At 37.7% G+C, this 20,478-nt stretch overlaps 1 protein-coding gene across 1 annotated transcript in view; it reads right to left on the reverse strand.

Annotated features, from left to right (window-relative positions):
- LOC110208108 (protein mono-ADP-ribosyltransferase PARP14-like) overlaps positions 1-20,478 on the reverse strand; it is a 55,318-nt gene that overhangs the window by 27,409 nt on the left and 7,431 nt on the right. The window contains 5 exon segments of the mRNA XM_020985939.2: positions 1,503-3,793; positions 10,851-11,087; positions 13,410-13,658; positions 17,252-17,285; positions 18,622-18,752. Of these exon segments, the coding sequence (XP_020841598.1) occupies positions 1,503-3,793; positions 10,851-11,087; positions 13,410-13,658; positions 17,252-17,285; positions 18,622-18,752 (2,942 nt within the window).

The following is a 20,478-nucleotide window of genomic DNA, read 5'->3' on the forward strand; positions in this document are numbered from 1 at the left end:
AACTATTATTAACTCCATTTTACTGGTAAAGAAAATAGAGTCCAGAAAGGTTAATTTACTTGAATTTCTTGCCTCCTTCCTTTCAGAACAGGTTGTGTTCTTGATCTGTGCCTTCAAATACATTCCCTTCTTAGTTTTTCTTGTGGGACTGGTGATGTCTATATTCCCTCTCATTCTAAAACCTTTCTGCCTAGCAGCTAGAGAGAAATATTGTTTATTAGGGATCTAAGGGATAATCATTTTGGTCCCAGGAGAAAATTCAAAGGCATCTGCAATTCTTCTGTGATTCGATGAGAGCAAGGCATTTGCTCAGGGTTCAGTTGTCATTTCTATGTAGATGATTGCCACTCCTGCTGAGCTAGTCACACTTTTCCAACTGCTTCTTGGACAGGCATCTCAAACTCAAATGTCCAAAATAGAATTCATTACTTTCCTCCCAAAATCTCATCCCTTCTAAACGGTCCTCAAATTGTTGAAGGCACCACTATCATCCTAGTCATCCAGGCCTGCAACCTTGTTATCATCCTTAACTCCTCATACTCACTTACTCCTCATATCCAATCCATTTCCAACATTGTTTATTCTTTCACACCGTCTCTCATATACAGTCCCTCTCTCCACTTACACAGCCATAACATTAGTTCAGGCCCTCATTACCTCTAGCCTGGAATACCGTAATACTCTTCTCTCTGGTCTCCCTGCCTTGATCTCCCCCTTCTACAATATACCTTCCATTCAGCTGTCAAGGTAACTTTTTTAAAGCATAGGTCTGACCATGTCACCCCCATGCTCAAGGAGTCACACTGGTCCTTTATCCTATTACCTTCAGGATCAATATAAACTTCTTTATTTAGCATCTAAAACTCTTCATAACCTGGCCCCTCTCTATCTTTCCAATCTTCTTATACCTCACCCAAAATCATGCACTCTTTGCTTCATATACACTGGCTTATTTGTAGTTCCTCAGACGTAACACTATCTCCACTTTTTGTGCCTTTGCAAAGGCTGTCCTGCATGCTTGGAATGCTCTACCCCCTTCACCTTGTCCTCTTAGTTTCCTTAGCTTCGTTCAAGACTGAGATTGAATCCTACCTTGGGCAAAAGGCCTTTTTTGTCCCCCCCTCCACTCTGCCTCCATACTAACTGCTAATGCCTTCCCTTTTCAGATAACCTTCATATATTCTGTATGTCTATTCTATGTACCTAGCTGGCTCTCCTATTAACGAGTATCCTCCTTGAGATCAGAGACAAAAATCTTTCTTTGTGTCACCAGTACTTTGCAAAGTGCTTGTTACATAGTTAGTCTTTAATAAATGCTTACAGATTGAGATATACTTAGCTTCCACACACTCAGGAGAGTAAAATTTCAACCTCAGGCTAAATCTGCATTAGCCTCACCAGAATAACTTGCTGGAGGTGTATATGATCCTAGTTACATCAGAATTAGGCTACTTCAATTTCAAAATCACCTTGTGGGCTGTTGGGTAAATGGTGATACCCACCTCAGCATCCTGAATATCTCCCTTCATCAACAAGATACTCAGGCCTTCTCTAGTTTGGATGGAAGCCAGCACGTTTCCATATTCAGCTTTTTTTCTCAGATTGGTTTCCTGGCCTTCTAATTGTGAACAGGGCATTAAATTGTTATTAGGAAAAAGATCTTTAAAGATGTTTTTCACAGCTTTGGAAAGAGCTTTAACTGTCTCCTCAGATGAATCAACAAGATGAATCTGTTTCAAGCTATGTGTATTTGGGGAGTCCTGGAAGTTTTCCTTGATGGACTGGATGATGGTTTCTGCACACTCTTTTAAAGGAAAGCCAAAGATCCCAGAGCCAAGAGCTGGGATGGCTATTGAAGTGTGCCCATAAAATCCAGTCAGATAAAAAATTTCTGTGATAGCAATTTTTAATAACTGCACACATCTGTCAGCATGTCCTTGTTTCCACCTGGGGCTAACAGCATGAATCACTTGCTGACATGGGAGCTGTCCAGCAGCTGAGACAACAGCACGGCCAGGAAGGATCTTACCCTTTTCCTGGATTATCTGGTCACAGTCCCACTGTAGCTTTGGGCCTGCTGCTTTAGAGAGTTCAGCTGCCAGGCCTCCAAAGAGCTTTAGGTCCTCATTTGCTGCATTCACCACCACATCTACTGAGAACTGGGTTAAGTCACCTTCTTGAACAGTTAATAAGATGCCAGATTCTAAGGTTATCTTGCAGTGGACCTTCTGCCCATCAATACTGCCCCCACTGCTCTTGTCTCCATCTTCTTGTAGCCAAATTGAACAACTATACTTCCTTTTTGCTTCCATTTTATAAACCTCTTCTCTATCTTTGAATAAGGATTTGGCTCCTGGTTTATCAATGCTAAAATTTCTAATATGTATTGAGTCTAGTGTTTGTTTGACCATGGCCACTCCTCTCATTACTTCTTCTTTTGGACCACTCAGTGAAATGCCCCTTTGGTTGGCCAGGGTTTTGAAATTGACCTTTACATTTTTTTCCCTTAGTTTTTTCCAGATTTGCTTATTTTCCTCCATATACTGGATAACTTCTAGAGATTTCACAGAGACCAATTCCTCTATTTTTGTATTTTTTTCTATAAATTCACAAAGTTCTTGGTGGCTTTCACACACTGGACTAACACAGCCAGCAATTATTATCTTAACTCCAGTGCCTGAAGTTTGCTGTTCTATTATGACAGTCTTTGAGGAGCCATTGTATTTCTTATTTAAATTGCCAGTGAGTGTTTTCCACTGACAATCATTAAGAATCCAACTGTCTACCTCACTGATGCACTTGCAGGTCAAGGCTTTCTTCATACATTTTTCAGCTTCTGAAAGAACTTGGGGAGAGGAGCCAACCAGCACAACAGCTTCACCCTCCACCTCATAAACAACAGGAATATTCTCAGCTCCAAAAAGAGATTCAGAGAATGTCTCACAGTTTACTTGCTGCAAAAACTGAATGATTTGTGGAGGAAAATGGAGAAATTTCTTGGCCAAGCTCTGTAGCTTCTCTAGAATTTCACTCTTTGCTTTGAACACATCTGTAGCTAATCCAGTCAAGCAAATGCTCTTTGTGAGGACATCGTAAGTGACTCCCAGCTCTGGGTATTCGTTGTGGAGAGTCTCTTCTAACTTGTTGTTCTGTAAAATGGAAAACCGTCCAGGACACACAGTCAAGTTCTCTCTTATACTTTGTTTTTCCCTTTCTATTTTTTGGGTGGCCTTTTCTATCAGACTCCTTATTTGTGGTTCAGTTCTTTGCACATTCTCCAGTCTCCCTGCTATGACCACTGTCTTCTGAGGCTTATCAAACTCAGTCAAAATGCTCTTGTTTTCTATGCTGTCTTTGATGGCTTCCCACACCACTGGGTCTACTGCATACTTAGTGACCTGGTATTCAGACATAAGACAAGAGAATCTCTTAGAAACATCTTTACTCCATGTCTTGATTATGCTGCTCTTTGTTCTTTGGCTGACTAAAGTGGCTGAAGGACTGAGTGTAATTTTTGCACTGGGTATAATTTCTGGCTCTTTACAATTAGGTTGGGGCCATGTTAGCTCACAGTGAGCCCTCTCCATGCTGTTAGTTATCTCTCCAATTCTTTTATCATCCTTCTGTAAGAACTTCAACAGATGAGGCTCCATTGGCACCGTTAAGGGCTCTGGAAGCTTCACTGGTGGCTTTGTCTTTCCATATAAAGCAGTACCCAAAGTAGGGTAGTATGGAAACATTGAAATGGGACTGTTGTTGAAGAGAAGCTTCTTTGTCAATATGGTGTCAAGCACTAAAAAAGAAAAAATAATAATAAAATTAAAATTAAAGAAAAATCTTTAAATTAAAAGGTTCATTCTCTTAAAAAAACACTGGTTGCATTAAGATGTTTTAATTAAAAAGTTGTCTTTTTTTATAGAAAGAAGCCCTTACCTTCATTTCTACTCTAAACAAAGTTAATTTACACTTTTTATGCCACTGCAACTTATTATTTTCCTTCCAAATATGTTCACTTACCAAGCTACAGCCAGTTTATTAGAATGGCACTGGAAACTAACTGATAATAACACTGAAATGTCTAATTTAAGAAATATTTGTTTCTTAAGTACAAGCTAAGTGCTTAGCAAGGGATACTTAGCCTAAAGTTTGCAAGAATATATTGGTAGATAGCATAAGGTATTGCAGAGAAAGGATACAAGTCACGAAGTCAGGAGACCTGGGTGTAAATCCTAGTTCTGGCACTAACTAGCTGTGTGGCCTATGGCAAATCACTTAGCCTCTCTGACTTGAGAAGGCTCCTCATGTGTAAAATGGAGCTCTTAATACTTCTATCACCTGCTTTGCCAAATTTTTATGAGGAACTCTGAAAATTTTGAAGTGTTATGTAAATGTGAAGGTATTAAAATTTTTTATTAATGTCCTTTGTTTTTTTTATATCACCATAGTTTTCCCCAGTTTCCCCCACTCCTTTTCAGAGAGCCATCTTATAGAACAAAAATTTTCTTTTTCAAAGAAAATAAAGAGAAAAGCCCGAAAAAATACACTAAAAAAATCTAAATACATGTTCAATATGCAATATCTGCGGCCCTTCTGCCTCCATAAAGGGGTGGGGAAGAGGTATCATCTCATATTTTTTCATTTCAGTAATGCTAAATCTTTCTGATTTTGTTACATTCACTTTTGATATTTTTGTGTGTGCTATGTTTCCATTTGCAATGCTGTAGTCATTGTGTTTGGTGGGGGGTGGGGGGTATGTGGGAGGGGAGGACAGCTAGGTGGAGCTATGGTGCACAGAGCACTGGGCCTGGAGCCAAGAAGACCTAAGTTCAAAGACACAACTGAAATGACTGAACAAGAGTAGCAACAGTCATTGTGTATATTATTTTCTTGGTGCTGCTTACTTCACTCTGCAACATTTTATGCAAGATCTTCCTATGCTTCTCCATATTCATCATACTTATCATTTCTTTCTTTGTGGAGGCAATCAGGGTTAGGTGACTTGCTCAGGGTCACATGGCTAGTAAGTGTCTGAGGCAAGATTTGAACTCAGGTTCTCCTGACTCCAGGGGCCAGTGCTTTATCCACTGTGCCACCTAGCTGTCCCACAATCATTATTTCTTAAAGCATAATTCTATCTAATTACATCGATACACCACAATTTGTTTAAACATTTCCCAAGCTATGGGCTTCTGTTTTGTTTCTATTTCTTTGTTATCAGAAAAAAAGTACTACCATAAATATTTTGCTGTATATGGGGGCTTGACATTTTAGTCACTTTACTTGTATAATTCCAAATTGCTTTCCCAAATGGTTGTACCATTTCACAATTTCATTAACAATGAATTAGTATGCCTATCATCCCACAACTCCTCCAACATTAACTATTAATTAATTAATTGCCATTTTTGTCCTCTGTCAATTTTTACTGTGTGAGATGAAACATCAAGATTGTTTTTATTTCTCTCATTACTAGTAATTTGAGGTCTTCTTTCATGTGGTTACAAATACTTTGCAGTTATTCATTTGAGGCTTTTAAAATCATATCCTTTGACCACTCATCTCTTGAGGAATCATTATTAGCCTTTTTAAAAAATTCGATTTCATCTTTAGTTCCAAATTCACTAACTTCCTTCTCTGCCTCCCTCATCTATTGAGAAGGTAAGAAAAACAAAACCCATTACAAATCATGCAAAATAAATTCCCACATTAGCCACATCAAAAAATAAAGAAGAAAGAGAAAAAAATGTTTTAATTTGCACACTGAGTCTGACATCTCCATAGCTGGAAGTGGATAGCATATTTTATAGTGAATCCTTTAGAATTGTGGTTGGTCATTGCATTGATCAGAGTTACTAATTCTTTTAAAGTTGTCTCCACAATATTGCTGTTTTTGTATGATTTTTTTCTCCTGGTTCTGCACACTTCACTTTGCATCAGTTTATGTATCTTCCTCCCCTTTATCATTTCTTAGAGAATAATAGTATCCTATCATATTTACATATCATAACTTGTTCAGCCATTCCCCAATTGGTGGGCATCCCCTCAGTTTCCAGTTCTTCATCAACACAAAAAGAGCTGCTATAAATATTTTGTACATATGGACCCTCTTCCTCTTCCTTTGACCTCTTTGTGATATAGAACTAATAGGGATATTGTTGGGTCAAAGAGTATGCATAGTTTACCAGCTTTGGGGGCCATAGTTCAAAATTACTTTCCAGAGATAGCAAACTAGTTCAGAGCTCCATTGACAGGGCTTGAGTATACCTGTTTTCTCACAGTTCCTCAAACATTTGTCATTTTTCTTCTTTGTTATCTTAGCCATTCTGCTGAGTGTGAAATGGTACCTTAAAGTTATTTTAATTTGTATTTCTCCAATTATTAGTGACTTAGACATTTTTCATATGCCTATTGAGAGACTGGATTCCTTCCTCTGAAAAATTTCCTATTCATATCTTCCTACCATTTATCAGTTGGGGAATGACTCTTTTTCTTGTAAATTTGACTCTCTTCCCTCTATATCTTAAAAATGATACCTTTATTAGAGAAACTTGATGCAAAGATATTTTCCTCCAGTTTTCTGCTTTTCTTCTGATTTTAGTTACATCAGTTTTGTTTGTGCAAAACCTTTTTTAATTTCATGCAATCAAAACTGTCCATTTTATCTGCTATAAACTTGCCTATTTCTTATTTGGTCATGAACTCTTCTCCTGTTCATAGATCTGACAGGTAATTTCTTCTGTGTTCCATTAATTTGTTCATTATGTCACCCTTTATGTGTAAATCATATACCCAGTTGGAGCTTATTTTCATACACAGTGTGACATTTTGCTCTATACCTAGTTTCTGCCAGACTATTTTCTACCTTTCCCAACAGTTTTTGTTGAATAGTGAGTTAATGCCCAATAGCTAGAGTCTTTGGGTTTATCAAACTCAAGGTTATGGTACTCATTAGCTTCTGTATATTATTTACCTAATCTATTCCACTTATCAGCTTCTTATTTCTTACCCAGTAGCAAACTATCTTCTTCTTCTTCTTCTTCTTCTTCTTCTTCTTCTTCTTCTTCTTTCTTCTTCTTCTTCTTCTTCTTCTTTCTTCTTCTTCTTCTTTCTTCTTCTTTTTGGCAATTGGGGTTAAGTGACTTGCCCAGGGTCACACAGCTAGTAAGTGTCAAGTGTTTGGTCTGAGGCTGGATTTGAACTCAGGTCCTCCTGACTTCAGGGCCGGTGCTCTATCCACTGTGCCACCTAGCTGCCCCCATTAGCAAATTATCTTGATGAGTCTATCTTTGCAGAAAAGTTTGAGATCTAGTACTGCTAGCTCCCCTTCCTTCCTATTATTTTTTCATTGCTTCCTTTGATATTCTTTACCTTTGTTCTTTCAGATGGCTTTTTGTGATTATTTTTTTTACTAGCTCTGTAAAGTAATTTTTTAGTTTGAGTGATATGTCACTGAACATGCAAATTAGTTTAGGGAGTATTGCCATTCACTCGCAAGCAATTAAAATTTTTCCCATTATTTAGTTTTGTCTTTATTTGTGTGAAGAGTACTTTGAAATTTTGTTCATATAGTTCCTCAGTGTGTCTTGTCAGGAAGACTCCCAAGTATTTTATGCTGTCCATATTTATTTTAAATGAAATTTCTTTTTCTAGCTTTTCCTGAACAATTTTGTTGAGAACTTACAGAAATGTGGGTAATATGTATGGGTTTATTTTATATGCTGCTGCTTTGCTGAAGTTGTCAATTGTTTTGATTCATTTTTTAAGGTTGGCTACCCAGAATTCTTGAAGAAAACCACCATATCATTTACAAGAAGTGATACTTTTGTTTCTTCATTAATTGTGCTTAGTCTTTGAATTTTCTTTTCTTGTTTTATTGCTTATAACTAGCATTTCTAGTACAGTATTACATATTAATGGTGATAATGCATATTCTTATATCACTCCTGATCTTATTGGGAAAACTTCTAGCTTATCCTCATTATAAATAATGTTTGCTCTTGGTTTCAGATGGATCATCATCAGCAAAATCATATCCAGGCATTCTTTCTAATTAGACTCTCTCTGTGACTCCTGGTAATGACAAAATTCTGAGGGACTGTATATATCATCTTCCCATATAAGAATGTAAATAGTTTGACATTGTTTAGTCATTTTTCAATGATGTTTATCTTTCTATATTTCTCTTGACTCCTGTGTTTGTATGTCAAAATTTCTACTCTGTTCTGATCTTTTCATCAGGAATGCTTGGAAGTAATTTATTTCATTAAAAATAAATACATTTGTCCTCCAGTAAGATTATACTTAGTTTTACTGGGTAGATTATTCTTGGTTGTAAGCCTAGATCCTCTGCTTTCTGGAATGTCATCTTCTTAACTCTCCACTCTTTTATTATGGTGTCTGCTAAATCTTGTGTGATCCTGACTATGATTCTTCAATATATGAATTCTTTCTTTCTGGCTGCTTATGTCATTTTTTTTTTGACTTGGGAGCTCTGAATTTTGACTATAATATTCCTGGGAGTTTTCATTTTGGAATTTGCTTCAAGAAGTGACCAGGAGATTCTTCCTATTTCTACTTTGTCCTCTCATTTGAAGACATCTAGGCAATTTTCTTTTATGATTCCTTGAAATACGATGTCTAAGCTGTTTTTTTTTTTAAAAATCTTATCGCTCATGGCTTTCAGGTAGTCTACTGGTTTTTAAATTATCTCCAATCTTTCCCAAGTCAGTTGTTTTTCCTAAGAGATATTTCACATTACCTTCTTTTTTCAGACTTTTTTCTTGATTTTATTATTTTTAATACCTCATGGAGTCATTAGTTTCTATTTGGCCAATTCTAATTTTCAGGAAATTATTTTCTTTAGCAATGTTTAGTACTTCTTTTTCCAAGATGTTAATACTCTGTTCATATCTTTCTTCACTAGCTCTTGCCTCTTTTCCCGTCCTTTCTTTTATTGTTCTTCTTTAGTTTTATAAGTCATTTTTAGACCCTTTTGAAACTCTAAATTTAGCTCTTTCAGGAATTCTTGTTAGATTTGAGTCTCACTGCATTTTTTTCCTTAAAAACTTTGCTTGTAGATATTTTCAAGCAATTCTTTTCTTCTGTGTTTGTGTCCTGAGCTTCCCTATAGCCATAATAGCTCTTTATAGTCAATTTCTTTCTTTGCACATTCTTCTAGCATTACTTCTTGACTTTGGACTTTATTTTAGTGCTTGGCTTTGTGTACTTCTGGAAGAGGTAGCTGTCCTGAACTTCTGTCCCCATATCCTTCTGCTGCTTTCACAGCTCTGGCTGGGGACCTGCAAGCTTTCAGTGCTCCCAAAAAGGTGTGATCTGGGGTGGCATTGGAGCGAGGTCTGCTCCCTGCCTGTTCTTGGTGTCAGTCCTGAATGTTCCTTACCCTGGTTTGGGTCTATTGGCTTGTTTCTGGTTGGGAGTTTCAGCGGATTACTGCTGGACTCAGCTACTATTGGCCAGTTGGGAGGCTCTACAGGCTCAGAGAAACTGATCTGCCACTTCTCCTTTGGTCTAGGATTTTGCTCTCTGCTCCTGGTATCAGAGCCACACAGTTACTGTTTGCTTCCTGGACTATGTTCTGTTCACAGTTGCAACTAGCATCATTGCTCACAACTGCTCCTTTCTGCCCTGGATCTGTGACCAGACACTGGGTGGTCTGTGCCAGGGCTACCAGATGGCACCCTTTCCTGCATTGGTGCGTTCTCAGGGATCCCCTGGCATATCTTTCTGGCACTCTGTCTTGGTCCTCTCTCCATCTCTGGGCACTGGAATGCTCCCCACTGCTGTATCACTCACATACTCCTGGTTAGAAACCCCTCCCCAGTGTCTGCAGACCTCTCTATGTCCCTTCAGCCTCCCTGGGCTGGAAAAATGATTCACTGTGTGACCTTTTCTTGTTTTTTTTTTCCTGATCAGAATTCAGTCTGATGCATTCTCTAGATATTTGTCAAGGAGTGCTAGATCTTAATGCTTCCTCTTATTGCACCATCTTGACTCTACTTCAGTTATTAGTTTTATATGTATATGCATTTATATGCATGTATATACATATATACACACATGTATATGTGTATTTATATATTGATTAATTACTTATATATCTTAGATATCAAACCCTTATCAGAGAAATTTAATACAGTTTTAGAAGTACTCTTGTTGGACACTAACCATCAATACAGGCTTGCATTGTGAGTGTGCAGGGGATGTATCATCATTGGCCCTCTCTTTCCTCTCAGGTGAAGTAGTATTGATATATTCTGAGAGCAAAAGCCAACTTTCTACATAAATCTGCAAAATCTAATAGATAGATATCTACTACACACTTGCCAGAGAAATTGAAAATAAGCAATCACTGAGTAGTTCCAGCACTTTAAGTCTTGTTAAGGCACTACTCATGTGTTAGGCATCAGGTAGATGCTCTCTAATTTAGTAACATCACAGGAATACACCAAAAAAAAAACCCCAAAACAAAACCAAAACTCACATAGTCACCTCACAGGATTATTTTGAGGAACAAATGCATAATGACTGTAGGAGCAATACCAATGTCAGCTATTATTATATTCAAGCGTAAAGATCACTGACTTTACCCCTGTTTAAGGGTCTGGGTTCAAATTGTTCCTCTGACACTTAATACCTATAAGACCTCGTTGGGTAAGTCACTTATTCTCCCTGGGCCAGTTTCCATATCTGCAAAATGAAGCTGTTAAACTAGATGGTGACTGAAGACTAGTCCACTTCTGAATCTAAATCCTGTAAACTTCAAGGAGCCCATGATAGAAAAACAACCACTTTAAGACAAACAAGATAAAGTGAGCAATAAATATAATTACCTTCATATGTATCAAACTGAATCAGGGCTGAATTCTCCTCTGGAAAATATTGGACTCTGGTTACTGGTCCCCCTCCATTTTTTTGGCTTTCAAAGAAAAGAGTTATGTAATATTCATTAACACCTGGGGGTAGGTCTTCCACCAGAATAGTCCTTGTCACTTCTAGAGGTGATGCACAAATCTTAAGTTCTTCTATTTTGTGATTCTCAGCACAAATAGCAATAAATGTCTCTGCATCTGCAAAGAAAAATTAAAAAAACAAACTGTGATTGCATCCTTAGCTTTAAGTTGTGGAAGAAAAACATATCAGAGTTAAAACAGTAGTAAAAGCTAAATTTCTAAATGAAAATTCACACACCTAAAAATCTTTAGGAAATAATTGTGATTTTGAAATTAATGTGCTTCTCTGTGTCCATGTAACACTTGGATGCTTTCTTCTTTTTGAGGAGCAGGGGTGGTTCCTGACATCAGAGAGCATCTGTTGACTTCTTGCCCAACATTTGATAGTTCAAAATTCAACAAATATTGATTAAAATGTCCACTATGTTCTAGGTTCTGTGGTAGAAACTGGAAGGATTCATAGACCCTGTTCTCAAGAAAGTTGGGGGGAAAAAAGCCCTACACAAAGAACTACCCAGTAGAGAGCGGAATAAGTGATATGAGAAATAGACAAATACAAGGAGAAGGATTCAGCCTTAGCTGGCTGAATCATAAAATAATTTATAGAGGAAATGGTCCCTGAGGCACTTATACTCAGAGTATTTTCTCTGGCTATTCACCATGCTTGGGATTCTCCCTCTCCTCATTTCCACCTAGTGGCTTCCCTAGCTTTCTTCAAGCCTAAGAGAAGGTATTACCTTCTCCAAGAAACCTTTCCTAATCCTCTTTAATCCTTAGTGCCTTCCTGAGAGTACCTCCAGCTTATCTTGTATACATCTTGTTTCTTCATAGTTCTTGGAGTGTTGTCTTCTGCCTCTTGTAGCTAAATTATTTGAAATGATCCTGTACAACAGGTTCCTCCACTTTCTCTCCTCTCACTCTCTTTTTAACCCCTTACAGTCTCACTTCCAACCTTATCATTCACTGAAATTGCTCACTCTAAAGTTGCCAATGATCTCTTAGTTGCCAAATCCAAAGGCCTTTTCTCTCGTCTCACTCTCCTTGACTACTTTACAATCTTTGACACTGCTAATCACCATCTTCTCCTCAAAACTCTTTTTTATCTAGGTTTTTAGGATAGGTCCTAGTTCTCCTCCTACCTATCAGACTTCTCAGTCTCCTTTGTTGGATCCTCATCCAGGTCATGTTCTCTAACTGAAGGTGTCCCATAGGGTTCTGTTTTGGGCTCTTTTCTCTTCTGCCTCCATGCTACTTCACTTGGTCACCTTATCTGCTCCCCTGAATTTAATTACCATCTCAATGCTAATGATTCTCAAATCCACATCTCTTATGCTAACCTCTCTGCTGATCTCCAATCTCACATTTCCAACTGCCTTTCAAATATCCCAAACTGGATATGCAGTAGATATCTCAAATTCAATATGTTTAAAACTCAACCTATTTTCTTTTCCCCTAACCTCCTCCAACTACCACTTCCTTATTACTATAGAGGATAACACTATCTTCACAATCCTTCAGGCTTACAACTCAGAGTAATTCTCAGCTCCTCACTATTTCTCATGTCCATATCCAATCTATTGACAAGACCTATTGATTTCACTTCTGCAATATCTCTCAAATAGATTTCTTTCCTCTGACACTGCTACCACTCTGGTCCAGGTCCATATCCCCTGATGCCTGGACTATTGCAATAGTCTGCTGGTGAATCTGTCTGCTGCAATAGCCTGACGGTGATCTCTTCCCACTGAAGTCCATCTCCATTCAGCCACCAAAGCGATTTTCCTAAAGTGAAAATCCAATCATGTTACCTTCCTACTCAAACTCCAGTGGCTTCCTCTCACCCCTAGGATCAAATACGAAATCCTCTGTTTGGCATTAGGAACCTTCATAGCCCTCTCCTACCATTCCAGTCTTCTTACACTTAATCCATTGCCACATATTCTTTGATCCAGCGACACTGGCATTCTGATTATTCCACAAACAACCCACTCCATCTATTAGCTTTGGGTATTTTCTCTGGTTGCCCCCTATGTCTGGAATGCTATGCCTCCCCCTGTTTGCTTACTGCCTTCCCTGGTTTCTTTTCAGCCCAAGGAAAGACCTCATCTACTATAGAAAGCCTTTCCTAATTCCTTTTAATTTTAGTGCCTTCTATCTTTTCATTATTTCCTATTAACCTGTATATAGTTTATTTGTACATATTCATTTGCTTTCTGTCTCCCCCATTAGATTATGAGCTTCTTGAGGGCAGGGACTGTCTTTTAGTTTTCTTTATATTTACAGAACTTAAAACAGTGTCTGGAGCATGGTAGATACTTTATGAATATTTATTGTTTGCCAAAATTCCTAAAAAGCAAATTTCAGGGATGGACTTTTCCTTTGCTAATTAGAATCTCAAGGTAACAAATTAAAACTTTCAGATTTTCAACCCATTCTTACCAATGGTTTTCAGAAAGGTAACCACAGCAACCTCAGCTTCTGGTATGATCTCTACTGTAAAGTCCCCTCTTGTTTCTGAGAAGCCACTCACATTCTCCACCAACAAAGTCAATAGATCTTCTGTGATCGTGTTTTGGATATTTTTAAATACAACCAGTGAGGAAATAGTTTCAGGGCCTTTGGAGATACCCTTGGTCTGGGCTGATCTTCTCTCCAGTGGGAGCTTTGTGTCCTGGTCTTCTGATGCTGCTAGTTGGAAGAAGGAAGAAAAGAAAGAGAATGGGAAGAAGGGGAAAAGGAAGATGTAGTTTACACTGAAGGGCAAGGCCTACATCATGGTGCTGCTAGAAATACAAAATCTTTGACCTTCACTGGGTAGTGTCTGTTGATCTCTCCTTATGGCTGAGGACAGTTATTTAGTTTTATCATCACCCTGGGTCAGCCAGTCCATGACTTCTGCTTTTTCCACATCAACAGCACTCCAACAATTGAAGCAGTGAGCTACTTGAACACTGTGCAGAATATGAAGGTGTGATCAAAGAATATCTTTCTTTATCCAACAGTTAATGTATCTCATATGATACAACAATTTTTTTTTCTCTATCATGCTAGACTATGTGGAGATCTTCGCTACAAACTTCAGGAGAAACTGGAGATACTATCCTTCACCCTTTCATACTTAACCTTGGCTTCTGTTGAAGCCATTTCAAGCACATTAAGAAATGTGAAAAGAAAGTGGTTTTTCTTTGTCTTAGAGTAGCAGTTCAGCCACTGAAGAGTTAATCAGCGCTTAGGATAAAGAAGTTGATAGTTGTCCTCTCATTCTGGCTTGTGGACCTATGAATATCAGATTAACTAGCTCCTTGCCTATATTGATTTTGAAGATTATGACTTAGGACAGACAGAATTAATTTCTCCTGGATATTTTTCTTTGTTTAATGTTACAGACCCTCTTTTGGGTCCAATATTCAGTCTATATGATGATCCTTCTTACAAAGACAATTGTGAGAAGTACATTAGGATAGTGAAGCAAAATTTCTATCCCTACCAGAAAGAGGTGCCTTTTATCATTAATGTGATGGCTGAGTGAAAGCAGGGAGTAGTGGGAAGGAGGGAGCAGATGATACTTGAACCTCACTCTTATCTGAATTGGTTAAAGAAGGGAACTGTACACATACATACCCAACTGAATACAGAAATACATCTTACCCAACATGGAAATAGGAAGAAAGATGATAAGAGAAAAGTAGGGGGGAGAGGATAAGAGGGAAAGGTAGACTAAGGGAGGCAGTGGCCAAAAGCAAAACAGACTCTTGAGGAGGCCAGGGTAAAAAAGAAAATACAAAAATAAGAGAATAGCATGGAGAGAAACGCACAGTCATTAATCATAACTGTGAATGTGAAGGAGATGAACTAACCCATAAAATGATAAAAGATGATAAAATTGATTAGGAACCAAAATCCAAAAACAAATATAGTATTTGTTATTCACAAGAAACAAACTTGAAACAGAAAGATACAAATGGGGTTAAGATAAGGTAAAAATTTATTATGCCTCAGCTGAAGTAAAAAAGGCAAGAATAGCAATTGTAATCTCAGACAAAACAAAAGCAAAAATAGATCTAATTAAAAGAAATTAAAAGAAAATACATTTTTCTAAAAGACACCACAGAAAATAAACTATTATCATACTGAACATATGCATACCATGTGCATATCATCTAATTCTTAAAGGAAAAGTTAAATTAGTCATAGAAGAAAAAAGTAAAACTATAATAGTGAGGAACTTCAATTAACCCTCTCACAGACCTAGATAAATCAAACCATAAAATAATCAAGAAAAAAGTTAAGGAACTGAATAGAATTTTAGAAAAGTTAGATTTACTAGATTTCTGGAAAATATTGAATAGGAATAGAAAGGTTCAAACCTATTTCTCAGCTGGGCATGGTACCTTCACAAAATTTGGCCATGTATTAGGGCATAAAAATCTCACCACCAAATGCAGAAAAGCAGAGACACTAAATACATCTTTTTCTGAACATAATGCAATAAAATTACATTCAGTAAAACGTTTTTTGAAACAAAGATTAGAAACTAATTGGAAATTAAATAAGAATCCTAAAGAATGGGTGGTCTGAGAACAAATCATAGATACAAGAGATTAGAGGGAAGGCATATTAGGGAAGGGATTAGTCCTAAGCAAAACAACCATTAATTAAGAAGGCACAAAAATATTTATAGTTCTTTTTGAGGTGGCAAAGAATTGAAATCTGAGGGAGTGCACATAAATTGGGATAAACAATTTATGGTATATAAATGTAATAGAATAGTATTGTGTTATAACAAATGCTGAAGGAAGTGGTTTCAGAGAAACCTTGGAAAACTTAATATGAACTAATGAAGAGCAAAGTTAACAGAACCAAGAGAACAATTTATACAACAATAGTTCTTTATGATAAAATCTTTTTGTTGTTCACTCATTCTTCCATATATGTACATTTGTTATCCTGTTATAGTGTAAGCTCCTTGAGGACAAGGACTGTTGTGTTTTTGTCTTTTTATCCCCAGAGCTTAGTGCAGTACCTGGCCCAGAGTTGGCCTTTAATAAATGCTGTTTGATTGGTTGATTGATTAATTGATTGTAAGGTACTGTGCAAGGTGTTGTGGGACCAGAATGTCTGTCATTCCTATCTTCAATGAATTTATAGTCTGAGTGGAGAGACAAGAAAGACTGATGTGTTTGACTTTTATTTTGTTAGCAGTGGGGAACCTCTGAAGGTATGTGGGAAAGGAAACAACATGATGCAAGCAATACTTTAAGAATTTTATTGACATTGATGTGTAAAATGGATTGGAAGAGGAAAAGAATGGAGGCAGAGAGACTAGACAGGTGACTTCTGTAGCAAGCCAAGTGTGAAGTAATAAGGTCCTCACTTACAATGTCAACAGTGGGCATGGAAAAGATGGAAAGTAGGCAAGAACCAACAGGACTTAGTGATTGATGGGATATGGGACAATGAGGAAAAGGAAGGAATAAAAAACCTGGCATTGAGATTTTAAGCTTGACTAACTGAAAGAATAGTACAATTAATAGAAAAACAAGAAGTTAGGAGTAAGAGTTATTTGGGGGGCGGGGGAGGGAGAAAAAATTTTAAAAACCATGATCATAGAATCTGTGCTGGAATGTAATGTAGAGGTTATTTAGGCCAATCTGCCCGTCAGTTACAAGAATTCTCATTATAGCAACCCAAACAAGGAAGGGAATATGTTAGAAGAGCCACATTATCCAAGGGTTCTTTCTCTCAAGTATTAAGACCATTATTGAAGTTGACATTAAGAAACCAATTCACATAGAATGTGAATGTAGAATGTCTATGCAAATGACTGCCTGGTCTATTTGTCCAGCCCTAGTCTCTCCTTTGATTTCCAGGCTTACACCAACAGTTGTCTATTGGGCATTTTGAACTGGATGGCCTGAATGCATCTCAAAGTCAACATGCCCAGACAGAACTAATTATCTTTTCTGCCGACCAACCCATCATCTGAACTTCTCTATTTTTGTCAAGAGGACTACCCCTGTTCTAATACTTCCATGTTCATAACCTTCAAGTCATCCTTAATCTCTATCAGTTTACTGCAACAGACCCAAATGAGTTACTTAGCCTTAGCCATTCTACATCTTTCCACCGTGCTCCATCACAGATCATGTATTTTAACCATGACCAAGCTGAGCACACCCTGATGACTATAGAAAATCAGGTATGATGATGCTGACCTTTCTTAATGGGGAAAGGAAATGATTAATTTCTGCATATCATACTCATTCAGAATTAAATGTTACCTTGTTCTTGGGCTCCATCTTTGGTCTGGGATTCCTGAAAACCAAACAAAACCCAAATATTAAGAATTCCTCTACTCCAAGAAGATATATTAGAACCAGCCTGGTTATATACAATTGGAATAAATAAACCAAATCCTATAGCTTCCCTAAGCCACAAAAATTCATGACACAAAGGAGATAATAATCCTGCTGAGTCTATGCATTACTCGCACCACACTCGGGGTACTATGTTCAGTCTTGGGTACCCAATTTAAGAGTTTGATTAACTGAGGAATCGTTAAAGAATGATGGGAAGGTGAATCATTTGTGCCACACAAGGAAGGGTTGAGGAACAGTTTTTGTTTTGTTTTATTTTTAGCTCAAGGAAGAAAAGAGTAAAAGGAAGCAAGATGCTTTTCCATTCCACTCTGTTTTTACATGTGAATTTAATTTTAAATGTATTATTTAGCATTGAGGAATTTATTCTCAAGTAATCTCAGCTTTTGGTGAGGGATTGTCTTGGCAGTAGACTCCCAAGTATTTCATGTTTCTCTTCTCCTCTCTGATTGGATAGCTGGAGGGTAGAGCTCTAAACTCCCAAAGCTTGCTTTTATCTGTAATAAAGGTTGGAATCTGGACTTGCCAACTAACTCCCCACTTTCCATCTGTAGTTCTGCTTGGTTTGAACTCCACAAAACCTAATGCCCTCACACTGGGTTACCCCTGGTACCTCCCCTCCACCACCACTTCTCAGGTTCCCTTTGTGCATCTTCCCTCCTTGGATCATAAACTCCCTGAAGGCAGGGATTAACTTTTTCTTATTTGAATCCATTGTGCTTAGTACAGTGCCTGGCATTTGGTAGGCACCTAAAAAAAGTATGTTGAATAATAAGCTGTGGGACCCTGAGCAAGTCACTTAACTCCTCTATACCTCAATTTCCTCTGGGGGGGGCTGGACTAGATTTTCTCTAAGAGCCCTCCCAGTTCTAAATCTATGATCATATGGTTCCAGATAAAGAGCACTAAAAATTCAGGTAGTCAGGAAAGGCCTTATATAGAAGGCAGCACTTGACCTATATCTGGATGGATGATACAGATTATAAGAGGCTGAAGTGGGGAGGGACAAACCAATGTAAAGGCTAAATGTGAAGCCCTGGGCTTAGCTCTTAAGGTTCTCCACCATGTGACTCCAGAGTCTATTGCTTTCTCTATTCCCTTTCAAGTCAACACTTGCTCTTTTCAATACATCCAAGAGCTCACATTTATTGCCACATTTATACTTTTATATCCCTTTCAAACATTTTCTTCCATCATAGCCCTACTACACTGCATACTTCTTTAGGGTATACCCTACTGCCTTTCTACCACTTCCCAGACCATGACATACTTACTTTTGTGGTGACTGGTTTCTCACTGATTTTATTCCCATCCTTTACTGTAGGCAGTTTGACAGTGAGTTTCAATTTTTCCCCTCCTGCCAATTGTAACTCATGGTTCTCTCGCTTTAGAACCCGTTGCCTTGCTGAAAAATAAAGGGCAAAAAAATTGTAGCATTGCAATCTTTGAAACAGGTGAAGACATCCCCATAGCTCCGTCATTTATACACTTTTGTGTAAGTCATATACTAAGCCAACTATCCAAAGGGAATGGACACTAAATAATTCACTTACTCAATAATTATGGTCCAAATTCTGATCATGTGCATAGCATAGGGCAAAAGGATGATACAAGGCAAGATAGTACATCATGCTGTGTTCTTAAAAGCTTACAAATTTTTGATGGGACAAGATGAAAATTCAAATGTTAATTTGACAATTCCTGCTTATGTTCAACATTTATTAATCTCTTGCTATAGTTAAGGCATTGTGATAGAAGTTGGGGCCACAAATGCAAAATGAATATAGTCCTTGCCCTCAAAGAATTTGCATTCTCCTTAAAGAATATAGCACTTCCATAGAAATGGAAATACCAAATCCACCAAGAAGGGAGACAGCCCTAATGATAGCAGGATCAGGAATCTGGGTTACAAAATGCCTGTGTGGCCCACACATTGTCATGAACCCACTCAAACTGGCAGTATAGTCTTTGAAATTGTGTCCAACATGGCATCTGCACCCTTTCTCTCTGGGGTTCCTTACTCACCTCAATATGCCCTCACACTGGAAGGTCTAGGGTTTTTCCAGGATTAAAGACCAGTGAAGGGTGGCTATGCTGCTAAAACTTATTCATGATCCTAGAGGTAACCCTAGTAGAGTGGAGGTGGGAAGGAAATAAACTCAGACTACTTACCACTGTATTTCCTAAGCTTCCACTAGTATACTTCCCAGTTATACATAATCACAATGAAACTATGGACTCTTAAAAAATTATGAATATCTTTTGTTTTTACCCAAATTTCCCCTGTATCTTTTTCCCCAACTTCTGAAGAAATGGAATAAAAGGGGCAGCTAGGTGGTGCAGTGGATAAAGCACTGGCCCAGAAGTCAGGAGGACTTGAGTTCAAATCTGGCCTCAGACCAAACATTTGACACTTACTAGCTATGTGACCTTGGGCAAGTCACTTAACCCCAATTGCCTAAAAAAAAAAAGGAATGAAGTGAAGACCAGTTACAAAATGCAGTTGGTCTGGCATGGGAATCAAGAGAACCAATTAGATTCTATCTCACAAATACTAACTAAATCTTGTGTTGCCACATGTATTATCCTCCATCTTGTTTTTCTGTAAATCATCCATGAGAAACTAGATGGCATAAGTCATCTATTGTTTCATAAATGTAGGTAGTTGCAATTAGTCAGCATCTGTCAATCCTAGAGGGAAAGACCCTAAAACCTACTTGTTCCCTCGTCCGACTTAACCAAAATTTACTCTTACCCTTCCCAATTTGGAAAGCCCCTAGTCTTTCCTCCAATTAGAAATCAGATTACCTAATTTTGTATCTTAGCTTATATCCTGTTATTTTTTTCTTTTAATTAATTAGTCTTATTTGATTAATTGTTTTTAATACATAAAATCTATCTCCCCCTATATTCAGGGTCTTTGGACCAACTGGGATGTCAGCTGACCCATTTATTATTCTTGTTTTGCTAATAAATCATGGATTGTTTCCTCAGTTTTTATTAATTACCCACCATACTTCCTAGGGACCCATTTCATATAACAAATTATTATTTAAAAGTAAAAATATGAAGGAGAGAAAAACAATTAGCACATCAATACACAAAAAAATCTGAAAATATTTTATTCTGCA

The sequence above is a fragment of the Phascolarctos cinereus genome, unplaced genomic scaffold (genome assembly GCF_003287225.1).
Source record: "Phascolarctos cinereus isolate Bilbo 61053 unplaced genomic scaffold, phaCin_HiC Scaffold_726;HRSCAF=1367, whole genome shotgun sequence".
Classification (NCBI taxonomy): domain Eukaryota; kingdom Metazoa; phylum Chordata; class Mammalia; order Diprotodontia; family Phascolarctidae; genus Phascolarctos; species Phascolarctos cinereus.